This window comes from Girardinichthys multiradiatus, chromosome 18 (genome assembly GCF_021462225.1).
Source record: "Girardinichthys multiradiatus isolate DD_20200921_A chromosome 18, DD_fGirMul_XY1, whole genome shotgun sequence".
In the NCBI taxonomy this organism is placed as follows: Eukaryota; Metazoa; Chordata; class Actinopteri; order Cyprinodontiformes; family Goodeidae; genus Girardinichthys; species Girardinichthys multiradiatus.
The window spans coordinates 5,252,650-5,267,417 of NC_061810.1; the positions used below are offsets into that span (position 1 = coordinate 5,252,650).

Genomic DNA, 14,768 nt, shown 5'->3' on the forward strand with positions numbered 1-14,768 from the left:
AACTCTCCTGACCTGAACCCCATAGAGAATCTGTGGGATATTGTGAAGAGAACGTTGAGAGACTCAAGACCCAACACTCTGGATGAGCTAAAGGCCGCTATCGAAGCATCCTGGGCCTCCATAAGACCTCAGCAGTGCCACAGGCTGATTGCCTCCATGCCACGCCGCATTGAAGCAGTCATTTCTGCAAAAGGATTCCCGACCAAGTATTGAGTGCATAACTGTACATGATTATTTGAAGGTTGACGTTTTTTGTATTAAAAACACTTTTCTTTTATTGGTCGGATGAAATATGCTAATTATGTGAGATAGGAATTTTGGGTTTTCATGAGCTGTATGCCAAAATCATCCGTATTAAGACAATAAAAGACCTGAAATATTTCAGTTAGTGTGCAATGAATCTAAAATATATGAATGTTAAATTTTCATCATTACATTATGGAAAATAATGAACTTTATCACAATATGCTAATTTTTTGAGAAGGACCTGTATGTTGTGTGCACGTTGAACGTCTTGCCATCTGTGCTACAGTTTTCAAGTCTACTGTACACTAAAGTGACACAATAACAGTTTCTATTGTCCTCACCAGAGAGACGTTTCAACTTACCACAATACTGAGGATCTTCATCTGAGTTGTCCTGACAGTCGTCATCTCCATCACATTTCCAGCGCAGTGGTATACAGTGACCTGTGTGACACTGGAAGCTGCTCGGTTCACACGTGTGGTGGCCCACTAAGGACAAACAAGAAAAAAGGAAATGCAGGAAGAAGCTAATTTAACATGTTCTTCACAGATGACGACTTAAAACTGCAGCATGTTCTTTATGTTGGAGACACAGATTGTGTGTTAATGTCTATAGACAAACTAAGGTGAATTTGCTTGATCCAACATTACAATCATCCTATGTTATAAAGGCTTTGTAACTACTTGTACAGTAGTTACTGTATAGTGCCACAGTGGTTTGTTATCAGGAACCAACCTGTGCAGTTGGCTTCATCTGACCAGTCTCTGCAGTCATTGTCCCCATCACAGCGCCACGCATCACGGATGCAGACGCCGCGTGCACACGTAAACTCTCCGGGGCCGCACTGGTGGGACTCTGAAGAGTTGATTAAAACTGGAATTAGTGCATAAATAAGCAAAGAGTTTCTTAATTCTACTACATATTGTGTGTGTTCAAAAACTAATCTCAATGCTAATAAAGTTATTCTTTTGTGACCAAAACTTAAAGTAAAAAACGGTCTGCAATGTAAACTTAGTGCTTTTCTCCTAAAATGTTATGAATAGTGTTTTAACTGCTCTTTTCTTTTTTTGCTTCTTTTTAAATATGTCCAAAAAATACAGTTTTGAAACCCAAACAGAAAAAAAAATGAAATTGTTATTTTTGTGGGAATGCCAAGTTGTAATACTGCTAACAACAGTTTTATCAACTTTTTCATGTTGTATTTGGTCAGTTGCTAGAATGGCTGTTTCCCAACAAGCCCTTACTTGCCAGTGCTAACAACACCATTGGGAAAACGAAGGCAAACAGTTTGTTAACACCTCCAACATACAGATGCTCAGAGCACAGAGCAGCAAGTCTCACCACAGTGCTCCTCGTCACTGTTGTCACCACAGTCGTCTTCATGGTCACATTTGAAGGCCAGTGGGATGCACGAGCCTGAGGCCACGCAGCGGAACTGGTTGGACGGATCACAAGTTGTAGTGGCTGCAAACAGACGTGAGCATGGACAAAAACTGAAATGTTTAAACTAATCTGGTTGCTTACTCTTTGTGGTTTAGTATGTGGATACTTACGACACTCCTGTTCATCGCTCATGTCTCCGCAGTCGTTGTCGCTGTCGCACTTCCAGATGCTGCTGATGCAGCGGCCATTGGAGCAGCGGTACTGATTGGGCAAGCAGCTGTGCGCTGATGGGAGGAAAGAAGAATGACATGAAAACTGCTGAGAAATGAGTCTACTGCTCCAGGACAGCCCACTGTAATTATGTTTTAATCTCACCAGTTTTGATGCAGGTGTTGTTTTGGAGCTGGTAACCAGGGGGACACTGGCACTGCAGCTCTCCATTGGGCATGGTCAGAGTCGGAGCACCATCCGGACAAACACAGGTGTGTCTGTGGCTGGGCTGTGGCAGACACAGCAAACTGCAAGGCTGGTCAGCGCACGCGTTATGCCCTGATCAAGAAGAAGGAACAACCAAACGAGATCATAATAGATCCTAACAGATAAGACGAACACAAAGCTCAACTTAATTATAATGGCGAGAAATACTCCTTACCCCTGCTCTTCCCTTTATAGAAGATCTTGAGGTCCATGACTCCAGTCAGTCTGCCAACAATCAGCTCGTTGTTCTCAGATCCAGCCTTTGGAGCTTTAAAGATTCCCATTCTTGACCAGTCGTCCCAGTACAGATCATTCTGAAATGAACATTCATTGCAAACATTTAGAGGTTCAGACTTTACAATCAGGAGTGAAAGTAAGCCGGTAAGGGTAGATCCATGGTTCTGAAACTGTGGTTTGAGTCCCACTGGTGGTACTTGGACTGCTGTTAATGATCCTCATTAGAAATGCCTGTATGGATTATTTACAAGGTAAATATGAATGAAGTTACTTGTGTAAAGCTGAGACATTCCAACAGCCAGAAAGAGGAGTGTTAATGTAGGTGTAACAGTAATGGTTTAAATTAATGACCAGTCGCCATGTATCTGATGTGAGAAAGTGAAGACTCGAGACTTGACTTGGACTTGAAATGGAAATAATTCTGGAAAAGACATCCTACCTTGAAGACAGCAATGGCGTATGGATGGGGCAGTCCCTCCATCAGAACACTCCTCTGCCCCCCAGTGAAGTCTGCTCTCTCAATGCGGTCGCTGAAGGCTTCGGTCCAGTACAGCCACTGGTCGTCGGCGGTGATCCCGTTGGGCCAGCGGACACCTTCTGACACAATGCAGGACACATTGGTTCCATCCATGTAGCCCCGGTAAATTCCAGCTGCCCGGTCTCCCCAGTCAGTCCAGAACATCATACTGATGACGATCAAAAGAGGATTAGTCATTGTACTGGTTTTCTCACCAGTACATGTACATTAACTGCAACTGTGAGCTAAACATAAACACAGATTCATCAAATATTTCATCACAAATCATATAATGTCTGTAACCAGCAATTGCTTGAATTTTAACACACAGCCAAGATGCTTTAGGCATAAATGAAGAAGAGAAACGGGGAAAAAAATAAACTATCTAAGTTTAGAGACAAATAAAGCATTTTGTTCCTTCAAGGGTTTTTTGATTTAAGGAATTTTGGTAAAACAATAATTAAAAAAAAGGAAATAAAACTCTCAAGACTGATTTTTTGTTTATAAGCATCTAAAAAGTAAAAAGCAGAAGAATATCTGCAGAGCTGGAATCAGTTCTCTATTTTGTTGTGAGTTTATGAAATAATTAATAATTTAGACTTCATTGATCTCACGCCCCAGAAGAATTCAGGGGCTAAGGGTCTTGCTCAGGGAGCCAGAGTGACCACTGTGGGATTCGAACCAGGGAGCATGTGGCCTCTGCAGGATGCAAATGCCCTGCTCTCTAACCACTAGGCCACCAGTCCCCCACTTCCAAACACAAACACTGAATATGTTTGTTAAGTGCTGCTGATGATTTTTTTAATTGAAAAGTCAGTCATTCTTTTTTCTTGTTCTTGTATTGTACTGTTAAGGTCAGATGTTTACATACAGTTGTCATGTGCCTTTACATAATATCCACCTTTGGGTTTAAAGATTTATTTAAACTGTTATGTTTTTTTTGGCCAGGGCAAAATGATTGAGGTAAACCTGCCACAGCTCCAAAATCATCTCCCTCAGGTTCAACTTCTATTTGCAGCTGCTCACACAGACATGGTGTTAGCCTTCTGGAGAAAGGTTTTATAGTCACCTGAGACAAAGATTTAGCTACAGTATGTGGCCACAATGAAAACCAGGTAACCAAACATAAGTACACTGTTCCAACGGGTCAGTTGGCCAGGGTTGAAGAACACAGAGAGACCAGCCCTGTGCAGTATGTATGTAATGCACACAATTTCTTCCCATTAACACACATTGCACGAGTCGCACCAAAGTGAATCAAAACAGAACAGATCCGTGGACCTCAGCCAAACGCAGTTCCTTCGAGGTGACTGAATAAAACACTTGAAAACTGAACAGGGGTGACACAGCACTGCTGTGTTTAACAGTTTACGGATTTCCTGAAACTTTTATCTGTAAGGCTCTAATGGTGGGAAATACAATAATTATAGACATAATAATACCTTTCTGCAGGCAACAGAACCAGAGCTCGCGGATGTTCCAGGATGGTGGAGTTGAGCAAAGTGTGACGCAGGTCCCCATCAGGATTAGAAACCTTAAAGACAAGGCAGAACGTTTCACTGGAAGCCTGTTTGTTTTGAAAGGTTTAAAGATTTTTATGAAAGATGCTACAGAGAAAAAAAAAAACACAATCTGTTACTGAGAACATAGATTTTGTCTAAAGCTCTACATAATTTTGCAGAAACTCTGCAGAAGCAATAATGGAACAGAATAAGATGTAGTCATGACCCTAAGGTTGCTATTTAAAGGTATGGTGCTTTGTGACCTAAACATTAAAAGCATGTGGGAAATTTTACAGGAATTTTTTGGTTTGAAAGGTTTTTATGAGCAAACACATTAAAATTTATGTCTAAGAGTCTAAATTCGATCCCAGTTTACTGGCTTCTGTTTCTCCACCTGCTTTTTGAGAACTCATCACAGGTTCTCAACAGGGCTAAGATCATGAAATCCAGAAATTCAGTGTTTAGATATAAGCTGCTTCATGTTTACTTTAGGCTTGTGACACAGTGCTACATCATGCTGGAAAACCCACAGATCAGTACCTAATTGTCCCAGTTTTTTAGAAAAGCTGCTCTTGAAAGAAACTTTGATCCCACTCCCAGGACTGGGAGTAAGCGTATGTTGGAAAAATGTATATAAGTTATCATCGTTTAGTTTAAATCATGTGTAATGTCTGAAGTTCTACTATAGTTAAGATGATTCCTATGATTGCTCTTTTAGTGTGAAAAAGTGTTTGTGAAAGGTGAAGGAATGCGGTCTGGAGTGGATCACTCCCTGGACATGACAAGCTCACACCATATGTGGGACTGACTACTCTTTTAGGTTGAAATCTCTGTAAGAATTGGCTGAACCGATTCCCGCTTTTTGCTTGTTGGAATGTGAGTTGTAAATAAAAGGCTGGTGCAAGGATATTTCCCTTTGTGAGAAGGAAGTTGCCGTTCTGGCAGAGGACTGTCTCACCCTTGAAAGTTGGTTCACCTTGTGTCTTATTTTACACTGGTCTGTGTTTATCAGCTTTCTAACTCTAACAGCGTACTCCCTCAGATGAGAAGAAACCCCACACATGGATTGGATCGGGATGCTCCACTGTTGGCACAACACAGGGCTTATGGTTTTATTTCCCACTCAAAAGGTTCTCCAGATGTCCCAAACAATCAGAAGGGGAATTCTTCAGCAGTTCATCCTTATTCTTCCTTCACAATTTTCTTCTGAAATGTTTTTCTTGGATAAAAATGAGTTCTTTGCTACCTTTCATGTCAACAGGCCATTGTCAGAAATTCTTCACCTCAGCGTGTGTGCGGAAGCAGCCATACCCACCTGCTGCCAATGTTAGACAAACCCTGCACTGGTGGCAACATCATTCTGTAGCTCATTTCTTAGTAGAAGGTCCTGGAGCTTGCTGAGCACTACAGAACCTATAAACTGGACTCTGCGGATTAGGCTGATAGTGTTTTCAGCAGGACTTTTTCACAGCTTCACCTGTGCTGATGATGAGACTACTAAAAAAAAGTTAGCTGATTATCTAAGGGCCGGGGACAGAAAATTACTTTGAAATTGTTTTTTAGGCTTTACAGTGATCAGCATCTGGTCACTCTGTGCAATAATCTGAAAAAGCACCTCTCCACTGTCACTACATGCATGTTCAGTATGAGGGATTGCTGCAAAGTCAACACCAGTGACTGTCCACTGTCTCTACATGCTCATCCGGGAGGAGTAAATGCTGCAAGTCACTGACTGGATGCAATCTGCTGGGTTTCCTTAGATATAAAAACTTTTTATCCAAGTTGAATAAATAAATAACTCTGACTGCACTGTTCAATGGTTTGGATTAATTGGAATGTTTGTACCCGACTTTGTGAAGTGCCTTGAGACAACATGTGTTGTGAATTGGAGCCATATAAATAAACTGAATTAAATTCACTTGAAATAATTAAATATCCCCATCTATTTTATTTTATTCATTTCAAGATTTATTTAATTTATTTAAAGATTTTTTTTTTTTTTTTCATAATGCAGTTTTATTTTGTGACACTTTTATTTTGTAAAACTACTTTAAGTTTTTCAGTGACTTTTACTTTTTAACCCCGTTTTTCATTTTAAGCTCTTTTTATTTCATGTTCTTATATTCAAACGAGGGGGCGGAGTTTATCTGAGCCTGCCACGCCGGTTGCCGCTGTTTTTGTGGAAATCAACACTGATTATCGGCAAATGGGATGTCATTATTGTTATAGCCTGTTACTTTTAAATGATGATGTCTTTATTGGTTTTTATTTAATAAACAGCATTAGAGCCATAACATAAGGTGGCTGTATTTACTTGAGATGGAAAATAAATACCACTATGTGTGTGCATGACGTGCTGAAAGGATGACGAAGACTTATTGCACAAACAGCTTCCACAAAAACAGCGGAAACCGGCGTGGCAGGCTTTTACAGCCGGTCTGGCACCTTCTGGCATCCTCGCAGAATCCCCTGGCTCCCTCCGGCATGCTGTCTTCTGCTGGCCTCAGCCACGAATTGAGCTCGGCCCTGCGGTCCCAGCGCCGCCCCTCAGATAAACTCCGCCCCCTCGTTTGAATATAAGAACATGAAATAAAAAGAGCTTAAAATGAAAAACGGGGTTAAAAAGTAAAAGTCACTGAAAAACTTAAAGTAGCTTTATAAAATAAAAGTGTCACAAAATAAAACTACATTATGAAATAAATAAATAAATCTTTAAGTAAATTAAATAAATCTTGTAATGAATTAAATACTACAAGATAAAAATTTATTTTAACGCAATTATTTTTGTTTTATTTTATGGGGATATTTATTTATTTTATGGAAAATTAATTAATAATTTATCAATAGCAGTATTTATTTATTTAATTTTGAATGTAACGGCTCTCCATAAAAAATTGTCTTTTGTTAAGAAAGAAATGATATTATAACTCAGAAATTACTTGCATAAAGTATTTAAATGTGCTAATGCCACATCTGCAAAAGTGAATGAATGTTTGTCTCTGATACCTCAATCTTCTGGGCTCCTGCATCTACCCAGTACAGCAGCCGGCTGATGGGGTCAAAGGTCAGAGCCTCCACATTCTGCAGATCTTTCCTCACGATGACCTCCTGACCTGTACTGCCATTCAGACAAAGACGCTGCAGGAGAAGCAGGACATGATAACAGTATCAGTGCTAATACTGAATAAGTTCAGAAGAAAAGCTGAGGTAAAGTGATTTAAAAAAAGAGCGAAATTATTGAACTTATAGTAAGCAACCAGAATATGGAAAAGCATTAAAAAAATACAGCGCAGACCTGTATGGTGTCCAGCGAGATGTCTGCCCAGTACAGGCAGTTCCTGTCATAGTCAAAGTCCAGGGCCACAGCTTCCCTGAGGCCGGCCAGAGGCAGGGTCTGGTCGGTGCCTGTCGCCAGGTCGTAGCGGTGAATGGAGTTCCTCACAGCATACAGGATGAACTCATTACTCTCTGGGAGAACACAGCAGGCAGTGGTTCCTTCAGTTTTTCATCACATAAGGCTTAATATAAAAGGTAACCAGCACAGAAATACTACAAACTTATTTTAAAAAGCAGTGACCTCCAATAGGACAAGGCAGCATCTCTCCATCCAGTCTGGCCTCCACGTCTCCTCCACTGCAGCTGTCACCAGGTACCCTCCTGTAGCTGCAACAGCAACACAACACCAAACAGTTTTTCCTCAGCAGGACACCTGATGGTCCTCCCACCAACAAACTGCTAGGAGGAGGAGGTAATAATACACCAATGGCACCAAAGGCAATGAGTCAATATTTGGATAGATCAGATAAGAAAACAAGACATTGGTGTTTAGTAGGCAGCACTGAAAAGATTTTATCTGCTATGCTTTAACACAGTCCTCTTCTGTGACCATGATCTATGTGAACACTTATATGGCAAGCAAACAGAAAGTAATCCAGGAACTTAAACAAAACTTAACTTGTAGCTAAACCAGGAGCACAGTACCACAGCTTTGAGACGTAAAGTGTCTTCTGAAAAGAACTGTTTTACATTTTGTCACAATACAGCCACAAACTTCAAAGCATTATATTTCATGTGACGGACCAGAAGAAGTAGCGGGAAAGTGAAAGAAAACTGAAACATGGTTCTCTTTTTTTTTTTGCTTCAAATTTAAGTATGGACTTTGACAAGGACATTCTAACACAAGACTATGCTTTGAAATAACCATTGTATTGTAGCTATGGCTGTATGTTCAGGGTTATTGTCCTGCTGGAAGGTGAACCTCCAGTCCAGTCTCAAGTCTTTCTTCCAGAATTGTCCAGTATTTAGCTCCATCCATCTTTCCAGCAATTCTGACCAGCTTCCCTGTTCCTGATGAAAAATAGCGCCCCAGCATGACGCTGCCACCACCAGTTTTCTCTATGTGGATTGTGTGTTCAGGATATGCAGTGTTTGTCTTCAACTACACAGTTTTTTTGCATAGAGGCCAAAAAGTTTGATTTGGTTGAATCTGACCACCTACTTCCACATGTTTGCTGTGTTGTAAATGTCTTAAGTAGATAGAACTTTTTATGTATGTTTTTCTTTATATAAAAATGGGTTTCATGCCACTCTTCCATAACAAATAGTTATCCTATCAACTGTGTAGGGCGAAGTATTATTACCATAGATGCTGTGATTATTTCTATAAATTACAACATTATTAAATATTTCTACACATACAACAGCAGGACATTTCTTTTTGGTGAAGTTGGAGATGACCAGGTTACCCTTTGCTGCGACGGTAGGTGGTACCGATGGGACAAGGAACTGGGGGAGTGTAGAGGTCTCCCAGGAACTCAGGGTCAGGTACACACACCGGAAGAGACAAATCCTCACTGAGCTTGAAGCCATAGTCACTGAAGGGAGAGGGAGGGTGAAGATAAAAAGAGATTCATTTCTGCACTCCTGCTAGCAGCAGGACCTCATTTTTACTATACATCTTTCATTGATCCAGTGCTGACACTGTGTTACTTTGGGACCACCAGAGTCTGCATTTATGAGCCCATATTCTGCTTCTCACCATTCGTAGTCCTGGCGAGTGCAGGAACAGTTATAGATGGTGACAGGTCTGTCAAAGTCCTCTCCGTTGAAGCACGTAGCATGAGGAGCTCTTCTCTTGAAGGTTATCTCTCTGCCCAGCAGACACTCGTTACCGTGCTCATCTGAAGGAGACCAGCGCTTGTAGTCGGCCTCAGAACACGGAACCCCTGGAAAGAAGAAAAAAAACAAAAACAAGAAAGGAGCACTTACTTAATGATGTTACTTCGTTTCAGACGATTCATGCTTTTGCTGCTATATGCTTTGAAGTAAATGGAACAAGCTGGAAATAATAGCTGTCCTCTGAGTTTTTCTCTCTTTTTAAAAATGATTTTCTGCAATAATCCACAGACTTCATCACAACTCTTTCTTTTTCCATTTTTTAAGGCAAGGCACCATTCAGGCTTTAAGCAGTTACGGTTGTTGTCGTAAGGTGTTTTTTTTTTAATGTAAATTCAGTTTGCAGAAACCTCTGTGATTGGTGAATCCAGATTCCAGCGGATTGCTTACCTGGGGTGGACATGACGTATAAACGACGCTGCTCTGGTCTGCCCGGCATTCTTCCTCTGCTCATCCCAACGAGCCACACCTGAGCACGTGTGTGTGTTTGTAAACACCATTACCTTACATCGAGATGTTTGTAGGGGTGTTCTGCCTTAGTTTAGTCCTGGTTTATCTTAGTTAGGGAGGAAAGCTGTTGTCATCTGGTTTATTTATGATAAGTAGGTCAGTTTGGTAAAGTTTCCTTTTGTTTGTTGTTTTGGCATAAAGCTTACCCTGAAGGTTAACCTGCTTGACAACTTGCTGCTTGACAACGAAGAATCTTCATGTTGTGGTCTGGACACCCTAGACAGGCCGTAACATGAATCAGGGGCTTGTTCCATGTCTTTTCTTGCTGTGTTTGGTAAGTAAATATTGTTCTCGTTGGCATTTTTATTTTAGATGGATATGTTTTTCACTTGACAACATTGTAAAAGCAACTTCTTGGAGGAAAAATGTAAGAAAGTGGACCTGCTCATTGTGACTAACTATTATAATGTGAAAGTGTCTTACAGTGCAAAGTAAAGGAGTTAAAGGAAACACTGTGTAAAACTGGTGGAGAAATTGTGCTATTACAACAACTGGCTGCAGTAATGGAGGCCGAAGACACAGAACTTTGATGAGATGTTGACGCAGCACAGGCTGATACTCCTGCTGCTGGCACACAGTCTGATTAGGTCTCTCAAAGTATGGCAACCAAGGATCTGTGCCTCACGCTCTGCAAAAAGGAGCTGGAAGTGGAAGCCATGTTTGAAAAAGCCTCAACTGCAGTTTCACCAACACCACCAAGCACAGCTTTCTCTGCTTCTTCTAGTTTGATAGAAGTATGCACAAAACATTGGTTCCTCCATTTTGATTCTGAAGACGACTCTCCTTTTAATGCTTTTGAAGCGTATATCCACTGATTTGAGTTGGCCAAAGGAGTTCTAGTCCCTCTTACTTCAAGGCAAACTTGTGGGAAAGGCCCAATATGTGTGTTCAAGTTTGTCTATTGAGCAGAGTTTAGATTATGAAAGTTGTAAGAAAACTATGTTGCAGGCATATGAACTTGACCCAGAAGCATATCGTCAAAAATTCAGCAGCATTCATTAAACTGCAAACCAGACTTTGGTGGAGCTTGCACAAAAAAAAAATTGTGTTTTGTTTGATAAATGGTGTCATTCATGTAAAGTAAAAATTGTCATCTTGTTAGAGGAGTTCAAAAAGTGTTTACCTGAACGCTTTATGATTTATTAAAAAGAACAGAAGGTGTCCTCTCTCACTAATGCTGCACTTTAGACTGATGAGTTCGTTTTAAGTCATAAAAGTGTGTTTTGTTCATGGGATTTGTTTTAGCAAATTTCACCTGAAGAACAAAATAATCATAATCAGTATGCAGAAATATGCCACTTTGCTGCAAAGCCGAACAATGGTGACTTTTTTTCAGCCACCAACAAGGACATTTGATTGCTGCATGCCCAGCGCTAAAGAAGAAAGGCAGCACCTTACGACAACAGTCGTAACACAATTCAGAATGCTTTACAGAGAAAATAAAAAAATTCAAACAGAAATAAACAAATGTATGCAATTCATAAAAAGAAAAAGTCAGACAGCTACAGGTCATTACTGCAGCTATGACTATTTTCTACCTGCAGCACCACCATAAGGGATTGTGAGGTCCTCACTCCCCAGTGACAGATTTGACTTGAGACTCAGAAAATGCAAGTTACCAGAACAAATTGAACACAGCATAAGAGTCTCACTGGAGACTCCTTCTCAATCTCCAACCTACCTAGAACATCAGAGGTGTTGACCTGCAGGATGAGCCAGCTGTGGCTCTGCTCAGCGTACGAGCCAAAGATGGTGAAGATGGTGCTCTTCTCGCCAGGCTCTGTCAGAAGCTGGTACACATACACCTCCTTGTCTGAGAACTTAAATTCGGTCCATGTCTCACCTTCATTGGTGCTAAACCTGCCAAAAAACACATTACATTTCATTAGATTTTCTATGCTGAGAATTCATTCATCACCAGAACTTTCTTCTGTTGGGAAGAATAATGAGAGAAGATAGATAATATTATTAAACAAATAAAAAATCTATTATTATGGAGACAAACAGAACTGTGGTGAAGGCTCTGTTATTCTTAAAGCACAACAGTAACAATGGTAGAGTACATAAACCCTCTTTGCATGAAAGATCAGCTGTTTAATCCTAAACAAACTGCTTTACCTGTTCACAGACGAGTGGCCTGCAGTGGTTCTGCTTGATTACACTACACAAGCTGCTACCTAATGCGCACATCCAGAGGCAAAGTGCTGTTCCTGTGACTTACTCTGTAGCTTTTCCTAAATGGTTTCTTATTTTCAAAATGAAATTTCCCCTAAATGGCAAACTTTTCAACCTCTAATGCCTCCAAGCTTCCAGGTCTTTATCCGTGTCGTTTCTGGGGCTGAAAAGATTCCTCCAATGATTCGACTAAGTTGATGACGACCATTGCTGGAGGCAAATGATCTGCCTCGAGGCTTCGTTAAGTTCTGTTTAACTATTCAGCCTACGGAGTTTCGGCCAGGTGGTTATTTGTTTTTTGTGTTGCACAACAACTCACTAATAATAGCCTGATAAGCGGATTCCAGATAAGGTTACCAGCTATGGAGGGAGACGGTGAGGGGCGCTGAGAAAACTAGTGTGAAAAGGGTGGGATCACTTTTCTTTATACTGCAACACCTGAGCAGGAAACATTGGCTGCAGCGGACACCCTCCCCACCAACCCTACACCGCCCCCCAGAATGTCCCACGCCACTCCAGACGTACTGAGTTTCGGCCAGGTGGTTATTTGTGTTGCACAATGACTCAGAGGGTCCTTTATCAGGACCCCCTACTGACAGAACACTTTAGTAAACTACAGATGTCTGCAGAACGAGGTGACTGAGCATAAGGTTTGATATATAAAATGCCGTCTTTATTATGCCTGCATTTAAATATGCTGCTTACCTTTCTGATAGGTAATGTGTAATTATCTTTTATTTCTTCTCTGTTTTTGCACTAATAAAACAACAACAGAGTAACTTGGCACTTAAGTGTACTAAAATGGTTCAATTTTATCTGGATAACATTATGCTTTTTGATGTTAAAAAAATCTCTTGAAAAATCCAGAATGCGATATGCAAGAGAGAATTTATGCACTTTTTTGTGTGTGGCAGCAGGCGCTGAATTGATGTTAACTCACCCAGAGACGGCTGAGCTTCTGACTGTTGATGTTCGGATTTGCTATAGCTGCAGATGCATCTTCAGTGTACACTAAACACAAGCTCTTATTGCATTTTAAGCAAGAAAAAAAGGAATTTGTTAATGTGCATCATCTCTTTCATATATTTCTATTGCTCATAAAAATGAGCTTAAGCAGCTAACTAAAAAATCTGCAGAATGTGCCAATTTTTATTTTACAGCTCACATTTTAAAAACATATTAATCATATATGCAAAATCTCATTCTTCTCATTGGGATTCCTGGCAAGAACATACAGAGGTTATAGTATGTTCAGAACTGTGCTGCCAGGATCCTGATGAAGTGCAAAAATCTGAACATATTACCCCCGTTTTTTGTTCTCTTCACTGGCTTCCTGACTCAGCCTGGATCATCTACAAAATCTCTCTTACCCTTCAGTGCCTGCATGGTAATGCGCCATCTTATTTAAAAGACCTTCTCACCCTTCACTGCCCTTTAAGCGCTCTCCGTTCTTCCAACACAGACCTTCTGCACATTCCCAGGACTCGATCCCGCACCATGGGAGATTGGACATTTTCCTGCGCCGCCCCTTGGCTGTGGAACAATTTGCCTCCACATCTGAGGGCTCCACAGACCCAGAGACAATTTAAAACAGGCCTTAAAACCTTCCTTTTTATCCAATGTTTTACTGGCCTCCTTTAAATTATTTGTCCTGCTTTTATTTCTTTTGCAATTTAATGGCTTCTTACTTAAAGGACCTTTACTTGCATATTTTATCTGCATTTTAATGTCCCTGTTTTTATTTTATTAGTTTTTTTTCTCTTTCTATCGACTGTAGCACTTTATTGGTCATGATTACTCAATTAATTGTAAGAATAATCAACAGAGTACTCAATTACTAAAATAACTGTTAGCTGCAGTCCTAATTGTTTCCCATGTAAACATTCCTGTCAGTCAAACTTACTTGAGATGTTTGGTGGAGCCGCCCTGTGCGATGGCCAACAGGATACCACCATGGTCCCCCCAGGTATAGAAATGAGGGCCCGCCAGAGCCTGAGGAGAATGAAAAGTGAGCTGTGTATAAAGAAAAACATCTGGAGCGCAAAGAAATGGATGGTTTCAACTCTAAAATTCAGGTGTTCATGCTCATTATCATTCTTGATTTTCATGTTCCCAGGGTCATAAAACAAGGTGAATACAACCCCAGATTAACAGACAGCATTATTTTACCAGTACTAGTTTCTCTCATTAATAAAGCAGAAACAGCAACCGTGAGGGAAACTTGTTTCACTTTAAGTACTGAATTTGACACTGCAAAATACAATACTATCAATATATATCCAAAAGCTGATGTGCCTGTAAGGTGGTGATATGACGGCACAGTGACCCTTAAATGAAATCTGAGTTTTGAATTTTTTTTTAATTTCCGTTTAGTTATGGTAATTGGACTTTTGGGTGTGGTTAAAACACACATGGATACAATAAGGATGAGCATGCGGGGGCTGGGAGCAGGGGGTATGGCATGGCCCCCATTTGCCTCTCTGCAGGTACCGCAGGTACTGGTGGCGTGGGGATGACCTTAGGGGCTCTGGCTGTGTCCCAGGTTT

General features: G+C 40.7%; 1 protein-coding gene across 3 annotated transcripts in view; it reads right to left on the reverse strand.

The window, feature by feature from the left end:
- sorl1 (sortilin-related receptor, L(DLR class) A repeats containing) overlaps positions 1-14,768 on the reverse strand; it is a 113,919-nt gene that overhangs the window by 33,030 nt on the left and 66,121 nt on the right. For all 3 annotated transcript variants that reach the window (XM_047391159.1, XM_047391158.1, XM_047391157.1), the window contains 15 exons: positions 14,126-14,214; positions 11,729-11,907; positions 9,401-9,587; positions 9,108-9,236; positions 7,940-8,025; positions 7,658-7,830; positions 7,369-7,500; positions 4,303-4,394; positions 2,783-3,029; positions 2,282-2,420; positions 2,005-2,178; positions 1,800-1,913; positions 1,588-1,710; positions 982-1,101; positions 609-734 (listed from right to left, as the gene is read on the reverse strand). In XM_047391159.1, coding sequence (XP_047247115.1) covers positions 609-734; positions 982-1,101; positions 1,588-1,710; positions 1,800-1,913; positions 2,005-2,178; positions 2,282-2,420; positions 2,783-3,029; positions 4,303-4,394; positions 7,369-7,500; positions 7,658-7,830; positions 7,940-8,025; positions 9,108-9,236; positions 9,401-9,587; positions 11,729-11,907; positions 14,126-14,214 — 2,110 coding nt within the window. The remainder of the gene's footprint in view (positions 1-608; positions 735-981; positions 1,102-1,587; positions 1,711-1,799; positions 1,914-2,004; positions 2,179-2,281; positions 2,421-2,782; positions 3,030-4,302; positions 4,395-7,368; positions 7,501-7,657; positions 7,831-7,939; positions 8,026-9,107; positions 9,237-9,400; positions 9,588-11,728; positions 11,908-14,125; positions 14,215-14,768) is intronic.